Source organism: Marmota flaviventris, chromosome 12 (assembly GCF_047511675.1).
Source record: "Marmota flaviventris isolate mMarFla1 chromosome 12, mMarFla1.hap1, whole genome shotgun sequence".
Taxonomy (NCBI): Eukaryota; Metazoa; Chordata; class Mammalia; order Rodentia; family Sciuridae; genus Marmota; species Marmota flaviventris.
In genome coordinates this window covers 86,852,504-86,879,963 of record NC_092509.1, presented here as the reverse complement: position 1 = coordinate 86,879,963, position 27,460 = coordinate 86,852,504, and the positions used below count along the sequence as shown (strand labels likewise).

Genomic DNA, 27,460 nt, shown 5'->3' with positions numbered 1-27,460 from the left:
CCTTTGCTCTCTATTTCCAGCAATACTGGCTTCCCTCTACTATCTTTTATTCGTCTCACTTCCATGTGCTATAAAGCTATTATTAACCTGGAATGATCCTCAACCTCTCTTCCTAGTTAATACCTACTTAACCTTTATATATCAGCATCTGTCACTTACTCAGAGAGACATTCTTAAGACTTCCCTGACAACATCAAACCCCATTTTTATGTGTGTAGCAAAGAACTTAATCTCACCTAAAGAAAAGTATGGCCACTTGGCCCAGGAAGCCCTTGAAAAGTCACGCCCAAGAAAATGTCTTTGTTTACCTAGGGGCTTTGGTCCACACTGATTCTAAAAAGGAGAATGTGAGTGGAAGCTTTGGGTCAGCATTATCAGTTCAATCTCCTGTGGAGCTAAAGACTGAGCTCAGCCACATGGGTAACCAACCACACCTACGTGACTCAGGCCCAGTAAGTATAACCATCAAGAACCAGTTCCTGTTCCCTGGATGGCAATAATCTGCATACTGTCACACAAAGCATTGCCAAGAAAGTACCATCTGTGATAACACTAGAAGACAGCTGGAAGCTCCACATGGAACTCTCTTCTAGGTTCTTCCCTACATGTCTCTTCCCTGATTTTATTTATCTTTTTTTGATACTGGGGATTGAACAGGGTGGGGAGGCTTAACAACTGAGCCACATCCACAGGCTTTTTTTACTTTTATTTTGAGACAGTCTCACTAAGTTGTTTGGGGCCATACTAAATTGCTGAGGCTGGCCTCAAACTTGCAATCCTGAGTCTCAGCCTTCCAATTGCTGGGATTACAGCATATGCCACTGTGCCTGGCTTCCCTGATTTTAATCTGTATCTTTTTTCTGTAATAACCCTTCAGTGTGGGAATGGGGATGTGGCTCAAGTGGTAACGTGCTCACCTGGACTGTGTGAGGCACTGGGTTCGATCCTCAGCACCACATAAAAATAAAATAAAGATATAAAAAACAAAAAAATTGCCCTACAAATGTGAAATAAGTTAAAAAAGAAAAAAAAAAAAAAAAAAAACTTCAGTGTAACAACTTTCAGGGATGTCTGTGAGCCTTTCTAGCAGATTATAGAACCTGAGGGCTGTCTTGTGAACTCCTCACATTGCAATTGCTATCAACAGTGAGTGGGACACCAAACTCAATAGCTGGTGACCAAGTGAGGATTTTTAGATTAATCACAAATTTCGTAATACTGCTTTCATTTCACTCCATGTAGTACATATGACACCACTGTAATTCTGCATTTAATTTATTAATTCCAATCTCCTATACTATACTCTAAACACCTCTGAGGGCAGGCATCATGACAGCTTTTCATTCTTTAAGCACCTAGCACAATATCTGCCATATTTTAAGTGCTAATCATTCTTTCCTAAAAGAAAAAACAAGAGAGTCAGACACTGAAGCATGGTTTTAAGTAAGTAAAGCATGCCTTAGTTTTTTCATTAGTGAAACAGTAATAAGAATGCAATGTTTTACATAGAAGTGTTACCAAAATGTCATTTCTGGATCCTTATATACAGTTACTAGGATATAATTTCTTTTCTGGATATAAATAGAGACAGAGACAGAGACAGAGAGACAAAGAGAGAGACACTGACTGTTGGTGTTTGTTTTTTGGATTTTTTGTTTTTTTAAGCAGGCAGGCAGTTCTGGGGATTGAACCAAGGTTCTCTCACGTGCAAGGCAAGCATTCTACCACTAAGCTATAAGACCAGCCCTTGATATTTCATTAATCAATGATATACACACATATACTTCCAATTACAGTAGATGACTAGCATAAGATGGCCAATGTTACCTCTCTAAAGGATATAACTCCATCTATAAATAGCAACACTATACATTTAATCTGTATAACCTTATCACAAGTAAAAATGATTTTAATTCTTTTTTTTTTTTTTTTTCATCTGAAAATACTCCTAAGAGTCTAAACAGAATTGGAAGCCACTGAAGACTAAAATCAAGAATTATATATTTTGGACTGGGGCTGAAGTTCAGTGGTAGAGTACTTAGCTCACATGTTTGAGGCACTGCATCCTCAGCATCATATAAAAATAAATACATAAAAAGATATTGTGTCCATTTTCAACTAAAATTATAAAAAAAGAATTATATATTTAGCTAATGTGCATACAAGTCTCCTAGCTTAGGCTTATAAGAGTCATATACTAATAAAACTAACATTATTGGAGAATTAGTGATCTATCAGTTTAATAAAAACTGCTAGCAATAATACAATACAAAATTGATATTATTAGGGAATCACTAATTTGACATCTTAATAAAGACAGCTAAAATATAATACACATAAAATATTAAAATACAGTAAAATAGAAATGGAACACAGAAATAGAAAACTGTCAAGTGACTCCAGAAATTATAAATTCAAACTCTAGTATAGTATCATTTCTTTTTCTTTACAGTTTTTCATACATCTTAAAAATACCTAGGCCTTTATAAATCAGACATCTTTAATGTCTTGCTGTTAGTGACTTCCAGAGTCCTTTATAACAGTCTTAGAGATGAACAGTTCAGTCTATATTTTTTGGATATCTACTATGTACCAGAAACTATATTTAAAAATAAAACTCCTAACTCCCAGGTTTATAGTCTGTGTGGAAGAAATACAATTAAATACACAGACACATAAAAAATATGTAAGACTTTAAGAGTGGTTATTTCTAGAACAGGAATTATTAAGTACTTCTTTTTTAACTCACATGTCCTAAAATGCTTAAATTTTATATAATAGATGTATATATTCCACTTATTGATCAAATGAGTCAAACTATTAAAAAATGGCTAGTAGAGACGTAAGGTACTACAAGGATATTCACTTTCACAACTTTATTTCTGTAATATAAGTACTGCTATCTGGGGAAAAAAATGACAAGAATACAAACAGTAATGACTACTAAAGAACGTTTTCACACTATTGGTCAGACTGTACATTAGTACAACCACTATGGAAATCAGTATGTAGGTTCCTCAAAAGACTAGGCATGGAAGGAATCACCATATGACCCAGCTATATCACAATATTTATCCTAAAAAATTAAAGTCATCATATTATAGTAATACATGCATACTCTTGTTTATAACAGCACAATTCAGATTAGTCAAAAAAGCAGCATAGGAGTCCATCAATGGATGAGTACATAAAGAAAATGTGGTGTATATATACACATTTTTATATGGAGTTTTATTCAGCCATAAGGAAAAATGAATTTTGTCATTTGCAAAAAAATAGATGGAACTTGAGACCATTATGTTAAGCAAAAAAAGTTCAATTTGGAAGGTCAAGGGTCATATATTTTCTCTCATATGTGGAAGTTAGAGAGGAAAAAGTAAAAGAAAGGTGGGGAAGCTGACCTCATGAAAATCAAAAGGAAATCAGTATAGTAAAGGAACCAGGAAAAGGGAGAAGGGAAGGAAAAGGGGAAATACTGGAGAAGGACATTAGCCAAATTATATTTTTATATTGTGTGCATGTACAAATATGTAACAACAAATCCATTAATGTACAACTATAATGCACCAATAAAAATATAGAAAAATAAATAAAACCCTAAAAAATGGTACTTTCCTAAACCATAATAATAAAACCATACTTTCTTTAAAATAAGAGAAAATTCTAATTTCTCTAAAAATACTCAATTTAGAAAGTCAAAGAAAAATGCAAAGAAGCAATAAGAGAAAAAGGAAAACATATTACCAAGTAGAAAAGCAAAGACTTGACCTATAAGTTAGCAATAAGAACAAGCATTTTTGTTTTTCCACCTTTCTAAAAGTTAATCATGGCTGGGTGTAGTGGCACATGCCTGTAATCCCAGTGGCTTGGGAGGTTGTGGCAGCAGGATCGTAAGTTCAAAGCCAGCCTCAGCAATGATGAGGCACTAAGCAACTAAGTGAAACCCTGTCTCTAAATAAAATTTATAAAAAAGGGCTGGGGATTTGGCTCAGTGGCCAAGTGCCCCTGAGTTCAATCCCCCATACCAAAAAAAAGGTTAATCTTAATTATACTAAGCAATTTTGGGGATCTCTTAAATATAAGCGTAATTTTAAAACAAATGCAATCATATTTAGCTTGAACTTTAAACAATAATCAAATTAATCAAACTAATTTATGAAAATAATCATTCCCTTTTTCAGCTTTTCTAAATGATAAGCCAGATGATATTCAGGCATTCAGCAAAGTGAATTAAACTCAACTTCTGATCATTGTATAAACTAGAACAATAATTATTAAAGTGTAGTCCATGGATCTCTAGGAATACCTAAGACCTTTCTTTCTTAATGGGTTTGTAAGTTCAAAGAAAATGAATTGTTTCCATAACAATCCTAAGAGAGTTTTTATCTTTTTTCCTGTTTTTCCATCTTCACAGATGGCACAAAAGCAATGGTGTAAAAGTGCTGGTATTTTAGCACAAATCTAAATGTTGTATTAAATGTTTCATTGACACATATAGTTCAAAAAAAATCAAATGAAACAAAGATCCAGTTTTATCAAAAAATATCTTTGATACAAAAGCAGTGAAAGTTATTTGTATTAAATTTTGACCTTGGAGTACAATTTTTTAATATTCTGTGTAATGAAATAGGAAATAAAAAAAAAGAACTGCTATGTATCAAGATATGCTTGTTATTTCAAGAAAAGGCACTTGTATGATAGTTTGTTATCAGTTAAGTTGGCACCTTTTTTTGGAACACCATTTTTATTTGACATAATACTTTTGTGTGTGTGTGTGGTGCTGGGGATTGAACCCAGGGCCTTGTGTATGCAAGGCAAGCACTCTACCAACTGAGCTGTATCCCAGGCAAGCACTCTACCAACTGAGCTATATCCCCAGCCCTAATATTTTATTTTACTTATTTATTTTTATGTGGTGCTGAAAATTGAACCCAGTGCGCACTGTTACACATGCCAGGCAAGCACTCTACCACTGAGCTACAACCCCAGCGCAATACCATTTTTGTTTGATAGAACAAATGGAAGACAAATATGGTTTTCAGATAAGGCATTTGGCAAATATTTTCTTAAAACTTAGTGAAAATGAACCAATGATTTTTGAAAAAAACTCCTGATACTTGTTACTGACAAAATTTGCACTTTCAAGTAAAAATTAGAATTTTGTAAAATTTGGGACCAACATTGTGAGCTCAAAAATTTCCTGATACTTAATGATTTTTCCAAGGATACAGACAGAGACATTAACAATGTGATTCACTGCTATTGTCAAATCACATCAAAAGTCAACACTTAGAAAAGGTATAAAAATCAGGAAATTTTCCACAAGACCAACCCATGATGTTTCAAAATCATTCAAGATCAAAAAATCCACTTGAGGGCTGGGGATGTGGCTCAAGCGGTAGCACACTCGCCTGGCATGCGTGTGGCCTGGGTTCAATCCTCAGCACCATATACAAAGATGTTGTGTCCACCGAAAACTAAAAAATAAATATTAAAAAATTCTCTCTCTCTCTCTCTCTCTCTCTCTTTAAAAAAAAACAAAAAAAAATCCACTTGAAGGACAAAATAATCCAAAGCATATTAGCATAACAAAGGAAAAATTTCACACAAAAACTTATTTTTAAGGGTTCTATTAAGCCAGACATTAAAGAGATTTGGAAATATTTTCAACAATCTTCTCATCAACTTTTCTGTTTTGTTAAATACAGTTATTTTTCATTAGAAATACATTATTTTGGGTGGGGAATATAGCTTAGTGATAGAATGTTAACCTAGCATATGCAAGGCCCAGGATTCAATCCCTAGCACCACAAAAAAAAAAAAAAAAGTTATTTATATGAGCATGTAATGACTTTATCACAGTTATTTTAAAATGAATTGACAAATATTTTAAGTGTTTCAGTTTTAATGTCTAATATGGGTAAATAACGACAGACAATCCCATTAAAAAAAAAAAAAAAAACTCTTTGGGGCAATAATTTTTAGGTATGCAAAGGAGCCCTGAGACAAAAAGTTTGAGGATTGCTACACAAGAAGCACACAGACAGACCAGACTCCCTTGGTTCTTGAGACCTTTCAGAGTATCAAAGAACCATACCTGCTTTGCAAAAAATATTGTGTCAAGTCTGGAATCCTGAACAACAGAGCCTGCTGGTTCTTCTCCTGGCTGCCACTTGAAAAGAAAAATTAAGCCATGAACTGGCCTACAAAATAAAAAAATAAATTAGTGACACCAAACTCTGACTCTTTTATAACACTGTTAATATGTTAAATTATAATCAGCTATTTAACAAATACAAAGCTAATTAAGTAAACTATTAAGTAAATATGAGAAATTTTTAAGATTGCTACTGCCATTCATAGCTTTGAATGTTGCCTCAGAGCCTAATAAAACTAAAACTTACATAGGATAACACAGAATTATAATAAAAGGTTTATTCTCAAATCTATGGACTATTCACTGATACTTTATATCAATTCATTTAAAAATAGAAAATTAAGAACATAGCAAAACTAAAAGCTATTAAACTTGACTGAATTCTAACATATATGAATAAAGTTGCTACAGAATGTTTACAGATAAACAACTGATAGCACATATATTAAGAAGTCACCTACATTATTAGATTCACGATAAACCTACTACAGTATGAATGGCTGTGGCTCTCAACAAATGGCTGCCATCATCTCAATACATAATGAAGTCATTCACATTCCTAACAGAATCACTGATGAGCACAAAACATTAAATCACCACTTTAGGATTTTCTCCACTTTTTCACAGTGGCATTCTCCTCATCAAAAATCTTTCCCCATTTTAAAGAGAATTAAAATGATGCATCTTTAGTTAATCTTCCCTGATCTCAGTCACAACTGATCTCTTATTTCATCTAAAATGGTTGCTATTTTTGTGGATAAGAGTAAGGTAGGTAGGAGAAGAAAACCATCTTCTTCTTACTATTAAAAACAGTAGCCACATCCCTAAGTCCCCACTTTCCTTTTTAAAAGTCTCTTCCTTGTCCCCATTTCAAGAGTTTAAGAACCCTCTTAATAAAGAAAACTCCTGGGCTGGGGTTGTAGCTCAGTGGTAGAATGCTTGCCTAGCATGTGTGAGGCACTGAGTTCGATCCTTAGCACCACATATAAATAAAATGAATAAAAATAAAGGTCCATCAATGTCTAAAAGAAATTTGAAAAAAAAGAAAACTCCTGTGGTCTTCCATTTGCAGATACAGGGTCAATGATTGAGGGTACCAAGGTAAAGGGTAAGGACAGGCTCCAAGAGGAACTCTAATCACAGAGATTGGGTAAGGGGAAAATTCTTTCTGGCATCTATACTGAAACCTTGAACTTTTAAGTTTCCCAAGAAGCAAGATGACAATGTATAGGCAAATTCTGAATTACAACTAATGTTATCTATTAAATATGCTTTTGTATAATGACCTATTAGTCATGCTTTTATGATAAAATATTCCATATTCTAACATTACAATCTACAAGTGAATTTTGTGAAAAACCTACCAATCAGTACTTCATGGATACAGAATTATAATCTTGGGACCGAATCCCTTATAAGTGACTCTGTATGAGCCTCGGGTTCTATAAAACTAGAATAATACCTATCTCCCAGGATTGAAAAGACTTAAAGGAGATAATGTACTCAGCCTAGGGTAATTCAAATAAAATAAATGGATAAATCTTAGTAACCTCAAAAGATTTAAGTATAGATATATTACTTTTTTTTCTTTTTGTTTTTGTACTGGGGATTGAACCCAGCAGTACTTTACCAGTGAAGGACATGCCCAGCTCGTTTTATCTTTTTTTTTTTTTTTTTTTTAACTTTTTGGTTTTTTTGGTGGTGCTAGGGATCAAACCCAGGGCCTTGTGCATGCGAGGCAAGCACTCTATCAACTGTACTATATTCCCAGCCCAAGCCCCTTTCATTGTGAGACAGGGTCTTGCTATTTTGTTTTGTTTGTTAAGAGAATAGGGACTAAATCCAGGAGCACTCTACCATGGACAGACATACCCAGCTCTTTTAATTTTGAGACAGGGTCTCACTAAGTTGTCCAGGTGGGCCTCAAATTTGCAATCCTACTGCCTCAGCTTCCCAAGCTGTTGGGATTACAGGCACGTGTTACCATGCCTGGCTCGTTTAACACAACTAAAACTTTACTTACTTTAATTTTTCAAAATTTTCAGGCTCTAAACTCCATATTTCTTCTACTTGGGCTCCTCGGCAACCTGAAATAAGAAATTATTTTGTTTAGAAAACAAAATAACTCATTTCTCCTTCATCACTAAATATTAACTAAAAGAAAGGTATACTTGGGTTCAATAGGACATGGACAAATTAAAATGGTAAAACATGATGTATTAATTAAAATGATAAAATAAAAATATTATATATTTTTAAAAGTTTCAAGAGTTTAATTTTCATTACATCAGCACCCTACAACTGTTCCTTCTATCTCTCAATCTTTGGCTCTTCTTCATCTGTTAAGTCCCCCCTTCTCTGTCTTTAGCCCTTCCTCCCTACCAAACTGTACACTTTTTCCTTCTGGCAAAGTAAATAGCTACCACTTAAATGACTTTCAAACCACACCTATAGTTCTGATCTTTTTCCTAAACTCCAATTATATACTTTCAACTACTTCAAAGTCACTCCCACCCCTGTTCAAACATACATTTTTTCTAGGACAATGATTTTCAACCAGGGTGATTTTGACCCCCAGAGAACATCTAGCAATGCCTAGAGTTTTGTTTTTTGTTTGTTTTTTTTTTTTTGTCACTATTGTCATGGGGCAGAGAATGGGGGGAGATCACTACTGGCATCTAGTGGGTAGAGATGAGAAATGCCTATAAACATATTACATTGTACAGGAAAGCTCTGACAAACATTATCTGGCTGCATATCCCAGCTACTGGGGAAGCTGAGGCAGGCTGAGGGAGGAAGATGGCTTAAGCCCAGCTTGGTCAATATAGCAAGACCCGGCCTCATTAAAAATAATAATAATAATAATAATAATAATAATAATAATAATAAAAGAATTATCTAGCCCAATATGTAAATAGTGCCAATCAAAGTTGAGAAACACTACTGTAGCAGCAAGTATCATAGTAATCATATATGAACACTTGGGTCTTCAAATTGCTAGACTGAATTATTTCTGCTTCGTTTACTAGGTATGTGACTATTTAACCTCTCCATTTCCCATACTCACAGATTTGCTGTGAGGAATAAATGACAGAAAGCATGAGATATATTTAACATAGTGCCTAGTATAGTCTAATATTAGCTAGCATAATTACCACAATACAGAAAAACAACTCTATTTACCAGTATCTCCTATGTGTAAAGTGTGTTAATACGTTTTCTCTAATCTTTGAAAGGCCAGACTCCCCTCTCTCCCTTGGAAAGAAACCTCTTTGAATACTTGTATACTTCTGGGGCAAGTTAGTGACCTGAGTTTATTCTGTGGAAAGGCAAGAATTTAATGAATGATGCTTTGTGGATGTAAAGTGGTTTGCTTAAATTCACTATGGCTAGTATATACCAGGAAACTAATCAAAACCCTTATAAAAATCTGGGCACTTTGTACTATTTCAGATTATTTTCAACTGAGAGCTGAAGAAGCCTTTAAACCACCTATAAAAAAAAATGGCTAAAAAAATTGTTAGGCCAACCAACAATGTGACTTTGGGTATCCCTAATTCTGTGCTTCAGTTAACTCTGTTCGACAAATATTTATTAAGTATTCACTCTAGTATTAAATAAGTATGTACTAGAAAAGTTACTACGTAGGTTACAGTGGAAAAGAACTGGAAGAAATCTAGATGTGTACCAACAGATTGAGAGTGATAGATATTCACATATAATCAAGTGGGAGGGGGGAATCTCATAAACTTGAATTTCTGTACAAGTATCAATGAGGGAAGAGGACACTATGCAATTATTAACACTGGTTACTGCAATCAGAAATCGATTATAAAAAGAAAGATCAAACATTAAAACACTGTATATTATTATCATACCACAATAAAAAAGAAAAAAAAAAACACTGAATCAAAGTACTCCAAAATATTCTACACAAGTGGAATTTCAAATTGTGACAATGCTTAAATAATCTTATGTCAAACACAAATAAGTGTAAGGAAAACACAGTATTCAAATGTTAGCATCTACCTCCTTACACATATATTTAATATCTAATACAACATGGAAATAGAATAAGCAATGATTTCAGAGATCTGAGTCCTAATCCCAGCACTGCCCTAAAATTCTTAACCTTGAGCAAAAACATAATTTTTTTCCTCAATACACATATAAAACAAGGATATTACCTGCTTCATCTAATATACAAAATTCTTGTGAGGTATTAAGGTTATAAAACACTAAACACAGCAACTTAATGCAAACCCCCTAATATTATATATTAAATAAAAAGTTAGGGAGGAGAGGAAGTTTTTTGTTTTTTTGGTTTTTTTAAGTTAGTGAAATATTGGCATTTACCAAACATCTTTGGTGTGCCAAGCACAATACTAGGCCATGGCAAGGACAGAAGTTAATAAATTACTGTCAACAATACTTAAAAACCTCACAAATCTAGTAAACAAGGACAATACAGCATGCATATATTAGATATGAAAGGTACACAGGGCATGGTCTAGAAGTTCAGAGGTAGGAATGAGCATTACTATAAGCACTGATTTTAAAAAAACTTTCATTATATAAACTGGGTCTTAAATAGGATGATTTATGTTTTGTCAGTATTCCGAAGTGAAAGGGGTTACTGAATTAAAATGGTACAAGTTTTGAAATATTTATATACTGAATAACACATTTGTATGATAATACTGGTGGTCTAATAAACAGTTCTATTCTAAAACTAGTTTCAAAAATAGTTTCCTTGGACTGGGGTTGTAGCTCAGTGGTAGAGCACTTGCCTAGCATGAGTGAGGCACTGGGTCAATTCTCAACAACATATATAAATAAATAAAATAAGGGTCCATCGACAACTAAAAAAATATTTTTTAAAAAAGTTTTCTTAAAAATAAATCTGGAGGGCTGGGGTTGTGGCTCAGTAGTAAAGCACTCGCCTAGCTCATGAGAAGCACTGGGTTCAATCCTCAGCACTACATGAAAAAATAAACAAATACAATTTTAAAAATTAAAAATGAGTCTGGAAGCTTCTTCACAAAGAAAATATTGGGGGGGGGGGGGGGGGCAGGAAGCTCTCCCAAACTGTCACCAGAGCCTTAAATTTAATCAACTGCTAGGTATGCTATCTTCCAACAGTTTTGATAATTTTTGATCCCCCTAACCTTACCAAGACTACCGAAAGTAGTAAGGATGGTCACAGCCTCTACATCCCCAACAAAGAATATCCCCAGATGTTTTCCACAACCCATTTCTCAGTTGTCCCATGGTGCAGATAAATGCCATTTGGCTGGTGATATGACCAAATAGGAAAAACTGATTAACAGTCTCAAGCAACCTCTATAAAAACAAGGCTAGAAAATAATTTGAACTGAATTAGGTATTTCCCTAAATTGGAGATACCCTACTGAACTGGTCCCATTTTTTTTGGGGGGGGGCAACAATTATAATCAACACTTGTGAACCTCCAAGACACTATACTTTTTACTTCTTGTGTGAAATCCAGATCTTAATTTGCTTCTATCCTCAAAACAAAATGAGACACTCAACTGAACTGATACCATTTGGGGGAGCCCAACAATTATAATCAACACTTGTGAACCTCCAAGACTATATACTTTTTATTTCTTGTGTGAAATCCAGATCTTAATTTGCCTCTATTCAAAACAAAATGAAATACACCTTAGGAAATATGCGGGGTGTGGTGGCACATGCCCGCAATCCCAGAACTTAGGAGGCTGAGGCAGGAGGATCATGGGCAGCCTTACAACTTAGTGAGACCATGTCTCAATTAAATAAATATGGGGCTGGGGTTGTGGCTCAGCAGCAGAGCATTCACCTACTATGTTGCAAGGCCCTGGCTTCAATCCTCAGCACACATAAAAATAATAAGTAAATAAAATAAAGGTACTATGTCCAGCTACAACTAAAAAATATATTTTTAAAAAATAAAATTAAATAAATAAAAGGACTGGGGAATATAGCTCAGTGCTAAAGTGTCCCTGGTTCAATCCCCTGTACCCAAAAAAGAAGTGATTATGATAAGCTTTCCTCTTAATAAAATACCATCTTAGACTCAAAGGTCATTTGGATCTGCATTAATGAATAGATCAGCTGTTATTAATGATGAAATTACTCCAGAATTGCTCTGTCATGCCAAACTGGGGTGAAAAAAAAATCACTAATACACCCTGCTATACCTGGGTTAATATTCTGAACCAAACGGAAAGGCCAACACAAAATTTGTCTCTTGTACATACTACAAGATATTAACAGATTTGGTATTGACCATGCTGGTCAGGTTACACTAATCTAAGTGTCTGAAGGAATGCTGATTTGGGGTAGAAAGGAATTGTAAATTTTGGTGGGAAACAATTCTCAATGGGTTTCTCCTGTTTTGTTTGAAATCTTTACATTTATGTTGACTATGGATACAGGTTTACAGTTTCCTTTTCCTTGGTTTGGGCAAGGTAATATCTGCCCTCATAGAATGATTTTGGTATTATTTTTCCATTTTGGGGGGGTATGGGGTGTGGGGTACTGGGGATTGAACTTGGAGCAATTGACCACTGAGTCACATCCCCAGCCCTATTTTGCATTTTATATTTTATTTAGAGACAGGGTCTGAGTTGCTTAGAGCCTTGCTTTCTGAACTCATGATCCTCCTGTCTCAGCCTCCCAAACCACTGAGATTACAGGTCACCAAGCCTGGCTACATTTTTTTTTTTAATTTGCAATTCTTTATACTTATGTCTTAGTTAAAATAAAATCTTTGTTTTACTATGATACTACATTTCACTAAAATTTATATTTATATATTCACTGCTTCCACAAATAATTTCCTCTGTAATGATGAACTTTCAAAATGAATTTGCAACAGCATTCACAATATAATCATATGTTTCACTTTCAAAACAGTTAAATTCCAAAAGCTTAGAGGGGTTTTTTGGTACTGGAAATTGAATCCAGGGGTGCTTTACCACTGAGCTACATTCCCAATTCTTTTAAATTTTTATTTTGAGACAGGGCCTCACTAAGTTGCTAAGTGCCTTGCTAAGTTGCTAAGGCTGGCTTTGAACTTGAGATTATCCCTCCTCAGCCTCCCAAGTCACTAGGTTTACAGGAATGCGCCACTATGCTCCACCAAAGTTTTTTTAATTGATGAATTGAATGGGAAAAAAATGAAAATGATTGGAAAAATTGGATTTTTTTCTTTGAAGTATCTAATTTTTTTGTAAAGTTCTTTTGCTAATGGAGCCAGTCCATTAACAGTTATTTTTTTCATGTGTGCTTATAAAAGTGGATTTATATATCACTCTCTGATGCATGACTTTATTTAAATCATTTTCAAATTCCAAGCTTTTTGCACATATGAAATTGAAACAATAGCTGATGATGGACTGAATTGATTTTAAAATAAAATTACCTAGCACCATATTTCTGAAAGTCAACTTTAACATGTCACAACAGTTAAGCTTTTGAAGGTAAACTTTATGGCTACACTTGCACACATCAGTGTTATGTCCAAAACTGATCTCGTTTTCTTGTCCTTCATGTCTGCTTTTTTGTAATCGTCTCCACCAGCGCCCAAAGCTGATTTTTTCTTTTCATGTAGGAGAAATATACTACCACTCAACCTGTACTTTAAGGTTGGCAGCCCTGAGAATTCCTTTTTTTAATGTAGCATGTAATGGATGTACTCCTGCTCCACAAAGAGGAGAAGGCATTTCCACATGCAACTATTGATTTAAACACAGCAAAATTATTGAATCTATGTTCTCCTATCTCACTATTTTTTCATCTGAAGTCAATGGTCAAGCCAATCACCTCAAATTGACCTTCTCTCACTTCATTCTAATTTGCTCTGCACTCCACAAGCATAGTAAACCTTAATTATAAAAATAATTTCATTTGAATATATTTGAACTTCATTCAAGGATCTTTGACAGTAAGTCCCCAGTGACTATAGGGCAACCAGACTGTACCATATGGCACACAAGCCTCAGTTTACCTGATCAGCTTCAGATTCAAATACTTTCCCTGACCATTACATCATATTTTAGTCACTTTGCTAGCTGTTCCCTAATCTATATACAAATAACACCATCAGTTTATGCTTCTCTTCTGTCCATACTCTTCATGACCTGTGTTCTTAATTTGTGAATATTCCTGGCATAGCAATTAAGACACCATTATCCTTACCAGTGTGCCTGAGATATAATAGTTGAACATGTTCTAGAAAAATGATATTCCAAATATTCAGCTATGTACTACATTGACATTTAATTTCTGTCCTGAATACAAGTTTTAACATAATGGTTCTAAATAATACTTGAGGAAATGTAACAAATATGAACTTATTTTCCCAAAAAAGAGGGTGGGAACAATTGAGAGGGAAGGATAAAAAGTATGGAAGTATGTGCTGAGTAGTATGGAAGAAAATGAATAAAGCTAGAAAGAAATTATGAAGAAAGCATGTGGCCTCTAATGTAGAGTACTACATCAAGAAAGCTCACTTCACCGGAAGCCAAAAATGCCCAGGGAGCAAAAGAACCAGAGAAGTAGTCTGTCAGGTCCACCCAGTCGGCGTGTGTGGAAGAGCTAAGGTGTTCTGCTTTGAGTAACTAGAATCTCGAGTTCCTGAGCGGCTTGGGCCTCGGACACCACCCTGAAGACACACCCTGGACTGGCTTCTTCGATAGGGCTGATGGCCTAAGTGATGCACCTGACCACACTGCCCTGGGACAGGGAGGCTCTGCAGAGAAAACAGTGGAAAGGGAAGGACAGGTGCATAAAGAATTGGGGCGGGAAGGCCCTACCGATTCCTGAGCATACAGCAGTGCACAACATAGGCACGATCCTTGCCCTCGTGGTGTGGCTCTCAAGATGACTGTGGAAACGCGACTGCCCCTGACGGACGAGGCAGCATAAGCCCTAGCTAGATTCCCCCTCCCAGACTCCAGGTTCCTGAAGTCATTTCTGTTCAGAAGCGGGGCGGCGGTGGCCGCAGGTGTCCACTCCATGCCCAGCTTGGGCCTCCTCCCGTGACCCCCCGGCCCAGGACGGTCCCATTGGTTCTCACCGAATCCTTTAATGAGCTCGGTGAAGACCCCGGGGTCGCTTTCCATGAGGCACCACTCCCCGGCATTGCCCGTCATGGCCCCGGCCACACACCGCCCCGCTCCACCTCGCGTTCTCGGCAGCCCCCCGCACCAGCTGCCGCCGGCCACAGATCTCAGCAAACCCGCCGCCGAGCTCGTCAACCACACGTCACCCCGCCTACTTCCCGACAGCCTCCGGGCGCCGTCACCTGCAGCGCGACCCAGCGCAAGAAGACGCTCTAGCCACCCAGGAGACATCGAAACTCTGGGCCTCGCGGGAACCAGCTGTGCGTTCGAAAGGGGCGGGAACCTGAGGAGAAAGGGCGGAGATACAGAGCGCCGGAGGAGGTAACATCCGGGATCCTCGCCGTCTGAAGGGAGGGCGGTGCAGGAGAAGAGGGGCGGGGCTCGCTCCGGAGAAGCGAACGTAGAAGTCCCAGCGGTGTTTGTCCGGCTGTGGCTGCCAGTCCTTGTGCTGCTTTTGGTTTTTTCTCAGTGCTACGCAGGGCTTCTTCTGGCGGCCCTGTGGGTCCCGAGGGTCGGCCGCCAGGCACAGGTAAGGAAATTGCGGGCGGGGGCTGGCAGCTGAAGGCCCTTTGTGCGGTCTGAGCGACCCTGGGACGCGCAGGGTCTGACCGGTCCTCCATCCTAGCTGCAGAGGCCGGGGCAGACACTTCGCCTACCATCGTCCTCTCCCTCCCTGCTTCCGCGCCCTACACACTCTGGGTAGCGAACCAGCATCGCTCTGGAGCGTTCTCTTTGGGCTCGGCCTGGACGCTCCGAAGGGCGGGTCTTTTCCGAATCCGGGATTGCTCGAGTCTCTACACGCTTAGCTCCCCAGGCCGGCGTCTAGACGTCCGGCTTCACTCCTCCTCTTTCTCCTCCTCCCGCGGCTTCTGCGCGCAGAGGCGTTGTCTTGGATTCTGGATTTTGGAAGAAGGCGCTTTGTGGGAAGACAGAAGGCGAATTTATCTTAGAGAAAATGAAACACTGAATTTTTTTTTTGGGGGGGGGGTGTCCCCCTATGAATTAAGACCAAACTTTCTCATGCTCAGAAAGGAAACTGAAGGACTGAAACCCCAACCCTTTTTTGCCGGCGCCAAAGAAGCTGAGAGCAAAAATTGCCCCCTCCTCACATGGTATAACACATGCTAACTAAATTTGCATATGTACGTTTTCTGCCTTTTGTCTTATTTCGCACTCTCTTCTTCCCTGCCTCCCTCCAAAAGTTCTGCTCACCTTCAGGGACTGGGAAAAATAGAACTTTTAAAACAAATTTTCTTGTGCTTCTTTCAAAGCTGGCTTTAAATAAAACCTGTTACCTACCAATTTGACTTTGAATATTTCTGATATTAGAACCTCCGACTAACAAATAACGGGGGAGAGGAGAGACATCTCTTCTAAAAGCTCATGGGGATGATAGACTGGTGCAAGGGAATGCGATGCCTCTAAGGAAAATTATGTTTTAAAACATATAGCATATTAATCTAAAACATTTGGGATGATTCTAAAACTAGAAGAAGAATGGAACAAAAAAAAATGGCTACTTTAACTGAATCACCCTCATTCATCAGGTTCTTACAGGGTACTGTAGTATTAAAGTCTTGAATATGTGTGTGCATCATTCCTTAAAAGCATTTTCCAAGACAGGCCTTTGGCTTGGAGGGGAGGGTGCTTTAGTGGATAGAACTCTCGACTCCTTCCTTCTCAAACCCTTGAGTTAGGGAGGATTGTGCTACAGATTTTGTGTGAAGCTGCAAAACACATGATAAATTTTACAGAAAGAAAGAACAGCTTTTGTATTAAAACAAGCTTGAATGTATTATGGAGCAGAAGCCAAAGTCTATGGTTTGTTTGTTTTGGTTGGGGTGTGTGTGTGTGTGTGTGTGTGTGTGTGTGAGCGCGCGCGTGTATGCTGTGGACCACTGAGCCACATCCAGCCCTATTTGTATTTTACTTAGAGACAGCGTCTCAATGAGTTGCTTAGTGCCTTGCCATTGCTGAGTCTGGCTTTGAACTCATGATCCTCCTGCCTCAGCTTCCAGAGCTGCTGAGATTACAGGCGTTTGCCACATTACCCGGCTGTATGATGTATTATTGAAAAATACTTTTTTGAAGCCGGAATTTGCTCCCTAGACACTACCCACAAGTTAATGTATTCAAAATCTGCACTTGAGATATTTATTTGGAAAATTTTGAGTCTCATATAAGTCTAGCCTTATTTCCTTATGAACCCATACCTATAATGATTTCTTCAGTTGTGTTGACATTTAATACTGAGAGTTCACATAAAAAGCTGTATTTCTAAATCTGGAGAAAAATGAGATCTGGCAACCAGTTGGCTTCTTTGTTTAGACTACAATGATGACACATTTGCTGCAATTCCTTACCAGTTCCTATTGCATTACCCTTGATTTGATCCACTTATTTCCGTTTCCTGTCTGTATGGTAGAGGCATTTGCATATGTGGTCCTAGTTTTCATAGTGTATGTGTGTGTATTTATATATATGTTTTATTTTTCAATGATTACACTTACAAATGTCAGTCTTAACTACATTTTAAAAGGAATAAACTGTAAATTTGTTTGACTTCTTGGTGTGAAAGTTAGCATTTTTAAGTAACAGATTAGGAGACATTCACCTCCGGTGGCTCAGGAGGCTGAAGCAGGAGGATCCAATCGCAAGGTCAAAGCCAGCCTCAGCAATTTAACAAGGCTTTAAGTAACTCAGTGAGACCTTGTCTCTAAATAAATACAAAAAAGGGCTGGAGTTGTGGTTCAAGGGTTAAGCACCCCTGGATTTACTCCCCAGTACCAAAAAAAAAAAGAGAGAGAGAGAGATTGGAAAGATATTTGACTATTAAACTCAAGAAAAAAATTGTGATTTTTAATTAGTTACTGGTAAAAGACGCTATGCGTATTGTATTTCTAATGAACGAAGTGGGAGGAAATGCTATTACATAGTGTGTTCTACTAGCATTTATTCTGCATTCTAAGTTAAATCAAGACAGAAATAGCCAGAATATAAGACATCAGTAATTGATTTAAAATGTGATCATACTTTTAATAGAATTGTGATTTAACTTCTCCCCAAGATTTTAATTTTTTAGAGGTTTAATAACTTCAGCTGTTTTAGATCCTTCAGAATGGTGGGTATAAGAGATTAGGACAGACCAAAGAATAACTATATTTCTGCTGTTAATTTGGATTTACAACACCTCAGAAGTAGATTAACTCCTGACTAGTCTCTGACCTCACTCCCTGACCTACTGCATTCTAAACCACTGGCAATGGAACTTAAGCCTTTGTGAAGGAGATGATGATAGCATAAGAAAGAAGAAATTAAATTGCTGTGTATGTCTGTATGTATCTCATATTGCTTTCTAAAGTCAAATATAAGAAGTATAAGGCTAAATATCACTTTTGCATAATGATTTTTCTGCTGCTTTCCACTTTGATAGTTCGATAACTTTGCCATACATTTCACCTAGCCAATTTTTAATTTCTATTTTCCTAATAAAAAGATTTAGGATATAATCCCCAAGTCATGAATTACATTATTTTAAAGTATCCAGTGCAGTGATGGTTTTTAATATATTCACAGAATTATGCAACCATCACCAATATCTTATTTCAAAACATTTCCAACACCTCAATAGAAATTCCTCTGTTAGCAGTCACTCCCCCAGTTCTCCCTGCCCCTAGCTTCTGGTAACTATTAATGTATTTTTTTTTAATCTATGAATTTGCTTATTCAGTCTCATATAAATGGAACACACAGCCTTTTGAAACTGGCTTTATTCAAGTAACATGTTTTCAAGCTTTGTTCAAGTTTTAGCATATATCAGTATTAAATCCCTTTTTAATTGCAAAATAATAGTCCATTGTATGGATATACCACTGTTTTAATCTTTTCTCAGTTGGTCATGATTTGGTTTGTTTCTGGGTTTTGACTATTACATGATGTTGATAAAAACAATTGTCTACAAGTTTTTGAAGGGACACACATTTTCATTTCTCTTGAATCTCTTGGTTATATGGAAACCATATATAAACTTTTGAGGAACTACCAGATTTTTTTTTTCGTTACCAGACTTTAAAATTAAAAAAAAAAAAAATGTGCCTGCATGATTTATATTCCAACTAATGGCATAAGAGGGTTTCAATTTCTAAATTTTTACCAACACTTAAAATATTGTCCTTTTGAAGATAGCCATCCTAGTGGATATGAAGTGGTACCTCGATGTGGTTTTCTTTTGCAGTGCTGACAATCAGTCCCAGGGCCTTACTAATGCTAGATAAGTGCTATATGAGCTATACCCCCAGCCTATCATTGTGGGTTGGTTTGTTGTTGTTGTTGTTGTTTTTTTTTTTTAAATGGAGGTGGGGGTTACCAGGGATTGAACCAGGGCATTCAACCACTGAGCTACAAACATCCCCAGCCCTATTTTGTATTTTATATAGAGACAGGGTCTCATTGAGTTGCTTAGCGCCTTGCTTTTGCTGAGGCTGCCATTGATCCTCCTGTCTCAGCTTCCTGAGTGGCTGGGATTATACACGTCAGCTTATCATTGTGGTTTTGATTTACGTATACTGATGATTGATGATCTTCATCATGTATCTTTGTTCATTGGATATATTTGGAGAATTATATGTTCAGATTCTTTGACCATTTACATATCTTTGGAGAAATAACTGTCCAAAACCTTTGCCTGTTTAATTGAGTTACAATTGTGTTATTTATATATTCTATATATACCTATGATTAGCAAATACTTTCTCTGTTCCATGGGTCATTGTATTGTTTTCTTTGTAGTGTCCCTTGAAATGTGAGTTTTAAATTTTGATAAAGTCCAGTTTGGTTGTTTTTTTTTTTTTGTCACTTGTGCCTTTGGTTCTGTATTCTAATACCAATTCTCTTGACACCTTCTTCTACAGTTCAGTTCAATTCTGATACTAACTACCTGGAATTAGTATCACATTCCACAAGTAAAAAGGCAAAGTCCTTAAAACCTCCCTTGATTGAGATACCAGTTGCAGGTGGATTCCCCAGCTACCCACACTTTTACCCTGACAACTACAAATTCAAGGTTTCCACAAAACTTTCAAGATTAATTCATTAGAATGACTCATGTAATTTACTCAACAGTGATAGACTTAGGAGTGCAGTTTTATTATAAAGGGTACAACTTTAGAGCCCACAGTGAGTCACTTTGTTAGTATAACAAAGACTCCTACACTCAGGAAATTCCAGGGGTTTTTGAGAGACTACCAGGAACCAAGTACAAAGACCAGATGTTCTGTATTATACCACAGTGTCATATTACTGCCCCATGGCAAAAGGTGCAACTTAACCCAGTGGAGGGGGAGAGATAAAGAATTTCCAGATGCTTCTGCCTTTGTCAATGCTTTATTCACTCAAATCACTCAATACAGTTTCATTCTGTAGGATCTTGTTTGTTTGTGGTGCTGGGGATTGAACCCAGGGCCTTGTGCATGCAAGACAAGCACTCTATCATCTGAGTGATATCCCTGGCCCTCTTTAGGTTCTTAATCAAGAAAATTACAATCCTTAATGCTAGGCACTGCAATAGACATAATCAGTTCACAGCAAACAATTCTAGATTAATTCTAAGCACTGCAGGCACACTTAATCATGACAGGCTCATGATAGACATTCCCTCTGCATGCTAAGTCTCAGATCAAAAGTCTCAAGCCTTTTGGCTTTAAGTCCAGCAGATGCACACGCATTCAGACTGTGGTGATCAGATCAGGAACCAAGGCAGGCTTCTGGGGTGGAGCTGACTGCTGGCTGAGGAGAAGTCCTTTTCTCACCAGAGTTAAGAGGCTGCTGTTGAGTTTGAGACTGGCAGAGGATCAGGCTGATGAGAAGGGTTGGGGTGTCAATTCAGATCCTCATTAGGCTCTCCAACGTGAGAGCATCAGTGTTGGCTGGCTGAATGGCTATTCATTTGCTCCTTCATTTATACTAAATTTTGAAGCTTTTGACCACCCTTTTAATCCCTATCAGTTGCCACAGGTCTCTCAGTGAGGTCATTTACCCTGGGGTTAAAGTATATGGTCTGGTGATCTTCACCCTGATTTTTTTGCCTTTCCCCCTTATGGGAGGACTACATGCCAGAGCCTTTACTCTGAGTTTGTCAGGGTGGGGAGAAGTGACTTGTTTGTTCCTGAGGGCCATACTGGAGGGCTCCTTTAGGCATGCCTGGTGAGACTGCAGGTTTCAAACTGGAGTTTTAAAATGGAGTTGCTTAGGGTCAGGCCTAAGGCCATCCTTAACATTACCTGGCCAATTTTAAAGTTAATTTGGCTATTAGTAATCACTGACAAGAAGGAGAGTAGCTTGGAGACATGCTGCCACACTTTTTTCCATCTTCACTTTAAAAATTTGACCCTGGTAAGTTTACATAAGCAAGTAGAGAATAAGGTGCCTTGGTTGTTAATGATCTGTTCCACTGTTCTATGGTGCATCCTGGAAACTATGGTCGCACGAGCATATAGAAAGCTAAGCAGTTTCTGCTGAAGAAATGCTGAAAAGATTTGTTTTTGTGGTTGTCAGTGTAATAAACAAAAGGAAGAGTCTATTGATAAAGCTGTGAATAAGTACTAACTTTCTTATGTCCAGAGACAAAATTACAACAAATTTAAGGATCCTAATTGTCCTTTATTTATAATTCTGTTACTGAAAGCTCAGTTCTTGTCCCCAGTCCAGTCACAAGGACACGGTTTTGAGAAAAGAGAAAATAAAGTTTTATTGCTTTGCTAGCAAAGGAGAAACAGAGGACTCCAGTCCCAGAGGCTGTAATTCTGCCCATCCTGGGGAGGGGGAGGGTGTTAAAAGAGGTGATTCAAAGGCTACATTTCATGTGATCTCTTGTCAGGAGTTGAAATTCACTTGTTAATTTGGGAGATGGTTGTTGCTGAGATCTTCTGGTGCCATCCCTGAAGTCTGAGTTGTTTAGTTCTCTGACTACGATGGGGGAGAAAGATGACCCTATTTCCCCTGTGATTAGGAAAGGGAAGAGGAAGAGAAAGAAACTTGTCTGTTTTAAAATAAATTGCACTGGCAGAGCAGCAAAGGCTATGTTCAAAGCATAAAATGGACTAATTCTAGAATTGGACAACACCTTATTCTACAAAATAGATTGGTCCCACTAGGCATTAACACAATAGTGGAGAGGCTTTTTCTTGTTTGTTTGTTTGTTTGTTTGGGGGAGGGATTCTTTTGGTACCAGGGATTGAACCCAGAGGTACTTAACACCTCTGAGTCACATCCCCAGTCCTTTTTTGAGACAGAGACTCATTAAGTTGCTAAGGCTGGTTTTGAATTTGTGGTCCTCCTGCCTGAGGCTCCTGAGTTGCTGACATTGCAGGTGTTCACCACTGCACCTGGTTGTTTTTCCCTGCTGTGACCAAAAGATCTGACAAGAACATTTGTAGAAAGAAAAATTTATTTGGCCCTCACAGTTTCAGAGGTCTCAGTCCATAGACAGCCAACTCATTACCTCTGGGCCTGGAGTGAGGCAGAACATCATGGCAGAAGGATGTGGTGGAGAAAAGCAGCTCAGAAAGTTGAACAGCAAGCAGAGACCTCTGCTTACCAGAACAAAATATATACCCTAAAGGTATGCTCCCAATGACCTATGTCCTCTGGCCACACCCACCTGCCTAGAGTTACCACCCAGTTAATTCCTATTAGGGAATTAATGCGTTGATTAGGTTAAGACTTTCATAAATGAATCATTTCACCTCTAAATATTCTTACATTTTTGATACATTATCCCTGGGGGGGACATGTCATATGTAAACCATACACTGGTAAACGTCAGGTTACTTCAGATTGCTTTTTTGTAAGGGTTAAAGAGATACTACCTTGCTGATTCAGATGAACTAGAATCTCCTGTTTTCGGGAAAGTTTTGTCTGTTTTGAGATCTATCGGCTTCTTTAAATTTTCAGTTTGACTATGTGGTATTTAGCATGAATGACTCCATTTTGTTTTGTTCTGATCTATTAAAACCTAGGTGCTCAGAACAAGACTATGGCCTCCCATAATTTTTATTTAAATTTATAGTAATGACTATAAGGGTTATATTTTAGAGATTACCTCTTTTATAGACATCCTTTTTTGACTTAAATGTTTATTTTGCTGCTTGTTCTACAAATGATACCTGAATACTTAATATTAAATATGTTTAAAAACCAGGAGTGGTGGTGCACACCTGTAATCCCAAGGTGAGTCAGGAGGATCCCAAGTTCAAAGCCAGCCTCAGCAACAGTGAGGCGCTTAGCAACTCAGTGAGACCCTGTCTACAAAATAGGGCTGGGGATGTGGCTCAGTAGTTGAGTGTCCCTGAGTTCAATTCCCAGTACCAAAATGTGTGTGTGTGTGTGTATGAGAGATCAGTATTAACAAATGCATTGTAAAGATCTACTGGAATTGTCAATTAAGTTATCAGTGTTTGAGAAGGCTGTTAGTCTTCTTAAAGTTTTTTGGATTGAAAGGCAAATTAAAAAGGGAGTGAGAATAAAAAGAAACATGAACTACACCAGGAGTTTCAGCCTATAATCAGTACTTTAAATCAGTCCCTAATGACTGATATGCTCATATAATACCTGAAACCTAACCTTCATTGACATAAGTATATTTGTACCAGTTTTATTTGGAATATTGACACTGGTGTTTTGAACATGACTCAATAATATTAACTGCCCCCTTAGTCACATTAAAAATCTGAAGAGCTCCATCTCTCATGCACTTGTTCCCACATCATATGTTCCCATTGCAGACCCAGTCTTTTCATTCCTCCCCTAGACACCAAACTGCCCCACATACCATTTGGAACTCTTCCACCCACGTCCCATGTGGACTGTGGAAATGGGGTTCCTCTCGGTAGGATGGGCTGACAGCAGAATAAAGGCTAAGAAAAGTAGAACAAGGAAAAAACTACAGGACATAGGAAATATTTTTTAAAAAGCAGGAGCAGGACGGGCTAGCCGATCACACGGATCGCGCTTCCACACTAAAAAGAGCAAAATGGAGCCCGGGCTTGCTTTATTTATATCAGGAACATCAAAGGTTTTCCATGGAATATTCTTTGCCCAAAAAAAAGGTGGCCTGTTCAATTCCCAAAGGATTACACCCATGTCTGGAGCTTCTGTGAGGGATCTTCCTAGTAGAGCAGAAATAAAGGTCATGTGCATTGGGCAATTTATTGAGTGGGAAGAGCCACAAATAGTTCACAATGCCAAACCTAAACCTCTCTGGCTGCTATACCTGGTAAAGACCCTCAAGTAATTAATGGGTAGCTTCCCATAGAACTCTACATATTCTGTCAGATGGGAACTTCCTCTTATTTCTTTATACCTCCATCTGTCTCAAATCACTTTATGGGTAATCTTCACAGCTATCTCTTGCCATGAGTAGGCCAGTTCGACCTAGATGTTCTAAAGTTATATGTCTGCTTTCGGGAATGTCACTCTTTCCATAATACCCTTTCTTTACTGTATTTTCAACTTTCCAGTTGACTCTTTCAGTCTTAACCTCAGTGCCCTCCCATTGAAGATTAAAAAAAAAAAAAAAAAAAAAAAGATTTTTCTGGGATGGGGCTGTAGCTTAGTGGTAGAGCTCTTGCCTTGCAAATATGAGGCACTGAATTTGATCCTCAGCACCACGTAAAAATAAAAATATTGTGTCCGTCTACAACTAAAAAAAAAAAAATTTAAGGTTTTTCCTCTAGATTCCAGTCCTTTTTTAAATTTTTTGTTCTAATTAGTTATACATGACCATAGAATGCATTTTGACATTCATAAATGGAGTATAACTTCTCATTCTTGGTTGTACATGAAGTAGAATCATACCAGTTGTGTAATCAAATAGGCACATAATGTCTGATTCATTCTACTCTCGTTCCTACTCTCATGCCCCCTTCACTCACCTCTGTCCAATCCAGAGTACCTCTATTCTTCCCAAGTACCTGCCCCCCATTGTGAATTAGCATCCTCATATCAGAGAAAACATTCAGCCTTTGTTTTTTGGGAATTGGCTTATTTCGCTTAGCATGATATCCATCCATTTATCAGCAAATGCCATTATTTCATTCTTTAAGGCTGAGTAATATTCCACTGTGTGTATATGCCATGTTTTCTTTATCCATTCATGTGTTGAAGGGTACCTAGGTTGGTTCCATAGTTTAGTTATCGTGAGTTGAGCTGCTATAAACATTGATGGGACTGCATCATTGTAGTATGCTGATTTTTTTATGTAATTTTTTTATTTATATATGATAGCAGAATGCATTACAATTCATATTATAGAGAGAGAGGACAATTTTTCATATCTCTGGTTGTATACATGGTATATTCACACCAACTCATGTCTTCATACATGTACTTTGGATAGTAATTATCATCACATTCCACAATCATTAATTATCCCATGCCCCCTCCCTTCCCCTCCAACCCCTCTGCCCTATCTAGAGTTCATCTATTCTTCCCATGCTCCCGCTCCCTATCCCACTATGAATCAGCCTCCTTATATCAAAGAAAACATTTGGCATTTGATTTTTTGGGATTAGCTAACTTCACTTAGCATTATCTTCTCTAACTCCATCCATTTACCTGTAAATGCCATGATTTTATTCTCTTTTATTGCTGAGTAATATTCCATTGTGTATATATGCCACATTTTTTTAATCCATTCATCTATTGAAGGGCATCTAGGTTGGTTCCACAGTTTAGCTATTGTGAATTGTGCTGCTATAAACGTCATGTGGCTGTGCCCCTGTAGTATGCTGATTTTAAGTCCTTTGGGTATAGACCGAGGAGAGGAATAGCTGGGTCAAATGGTGGTTCCATTCCAAGTGTTCTGAGGATAGATTTCAGTCTTTTATACCTATGCTTTCATCATTTATACCTATGCTTCTTTTAGAGTAGTCTATCTGTGGATTCTGTTCCTCACTGAATACCCTCCTATCTCACTATAATAAATCTATTTCTTATAACCACTGTACTGCCATTAGATTTTCTAGTTGTTTCATCTCCCAGACAATACACTGTACCTCAGAAATATGATTCTTTAGTTGTAGCTGCTAATTATCATATCACCGTGGCTATAATCTAGTTTGTTTGCTTTGAAGTATTTGAATTTCCCTGGTTTATAAAAATATAAATACAAAGCAAGAACATTTTAAAAACTTAAGTCTTTTAGAGGTCATTTTTGGTGGTCACATAGGGCTTTTCTTTTCCTTTCATTTTTTCCTTTTTCTAATTTTTCTTAAGGGTATCTATATTGATTTTATATTAAAAGAAAAACTTGGCTTTAAAGATATTTTTTAATTATATTTGTAACAGATTCCAGTAACTTCGGTATGTGAATATTAATATTGTTTTCCTTTATATGATTTTATTTTGCACATCTAGTTATAATAACATTTTGCTTTTTTCATAGGTTTCCTAAAAGGAAAAATGGAGGAAGCTCTAAATCAAATGCAGCCACTGAATGAAAAGCAAGTAGCCAATTCTGAAGATGGATATGTATGGCAAGTCACTGACATGAATAGACTGCATCGGTTCTTATGTTTTGGTTCTGAAGGTGGGACTTACTATATCAAAGAACAGAAGCTGGGCCTTGAAAATGCTGAAGCTTTAATTAGATTGATTGAAGATGGCAAAGGTTTTGAAGTGATACAAGAAATAAAGTCGTTTAGTCAAGAAGGCAGAACCATAAAGCAAGAGCCTTTGCTCTTTGCACTTGCTATTTGTTCCCAGTGTTCTGACATAAGCACAAAACAAGCAGCATTTAAAGCTGTTTCTGAAGTTTGTCGTATTCCTACACATCTCTTTACTTTTATCCAATTTAAGAAAGATCTGAAGGAAAGCATGAAATGTGGTATGTGGGGTCGAGCTCTCCGGAAGGCTATTGCAGACTGGTACAATGAAAAAGGAGGCATGGCCCTTGCTCTAGCAGTTACAAAATATAAACAAAGAAATGGCTGGTCTCACAAAGATCTGTTAAGACTGTCACATCTTAAGCCTTCCAGTGAAGGTAAGCATAAGATGTTCATGGGGTATGGGGGAATGGATTGTAGAATAAATAGTGAATTTTTATTTGACATTATGTAATTATTTCCAAGAATTAGCCTTTTTGAGACAGATTGATTGACTAATTAAAATATTTAAT

General features: G+C 37.3%; 2 protein-coding genes and 1 non-coding gene across 10 annotated transcripts in view; 1 reads left to right on the top strand and 2 right to left on the bottom strand.

Annotated features, from left to right (window-relative positions):
• Nucleotides 1-15,534, bottom strand: part of Uchl5 (ubiquitin C-terminal hydrolase L5) — a 48,972-nt gene extending 33,438 nt beyond the window's left edge. For 2 of the 7 annotated variants that reach the window (XR_011703997.1, XM_027948829.2), the window contains exons 1-3: nt 15,243-15,458; nt 8,181-8,244; nt 6,098-6,203 (exon numbers count right to left, since the gene is read on the bottom strand). Coding sequence is in view for 5 of the 7 variants with exons in the window: in XM_027948829.2 (XP_027804630.1) it covers nt 6,098-6,203; nt 8,181-8,244; nt 15,243-15,318 (246 nt within the window). In the remaining 2 variants the exon portion in view is untranslated. The other 5 variants (XM_071600206.1, XM_071600207.1, XM_027948827.2 and 2 more) reach the window with 3 other exon arrangements.
• LOC114103218 (small nucleolar RNA U109) lies at nt 13,768-13,899 on the bottom strand. The gene has a single exon (XR_003584620.1). It is a non-coding gene; the product is annotated as a small nucleolar RNA U109 (small nucleolar RNA).
• Nucleotides 15,535-15,666: 132 nt separating the features above from the next.
• Ro60 (Ro60, Y RNA binding protein) overlaps nt 15,667-27,460 on the top strand; it is a 31,805-nt gene continuing 20,011 nt past the window's right edge. For both annotated transcript variants that reach the window (XR_011703996.1, XM_027948810.2), the window contains exons 1-2: nt 15,667-15,817; nt 26,729-27,325. Coding sequence is in view for 1 of the 2 variants with exons in the window: in XM_027948810.2 (XP_027804611.2) it covers nt 26,746-27,325 (580 nt within the window). In the remaining variant the exon portion in view is untranslated. The remainder of the gene's footprint in view (nt 15,818-26,728; nt 27,326-27,460) is intronic.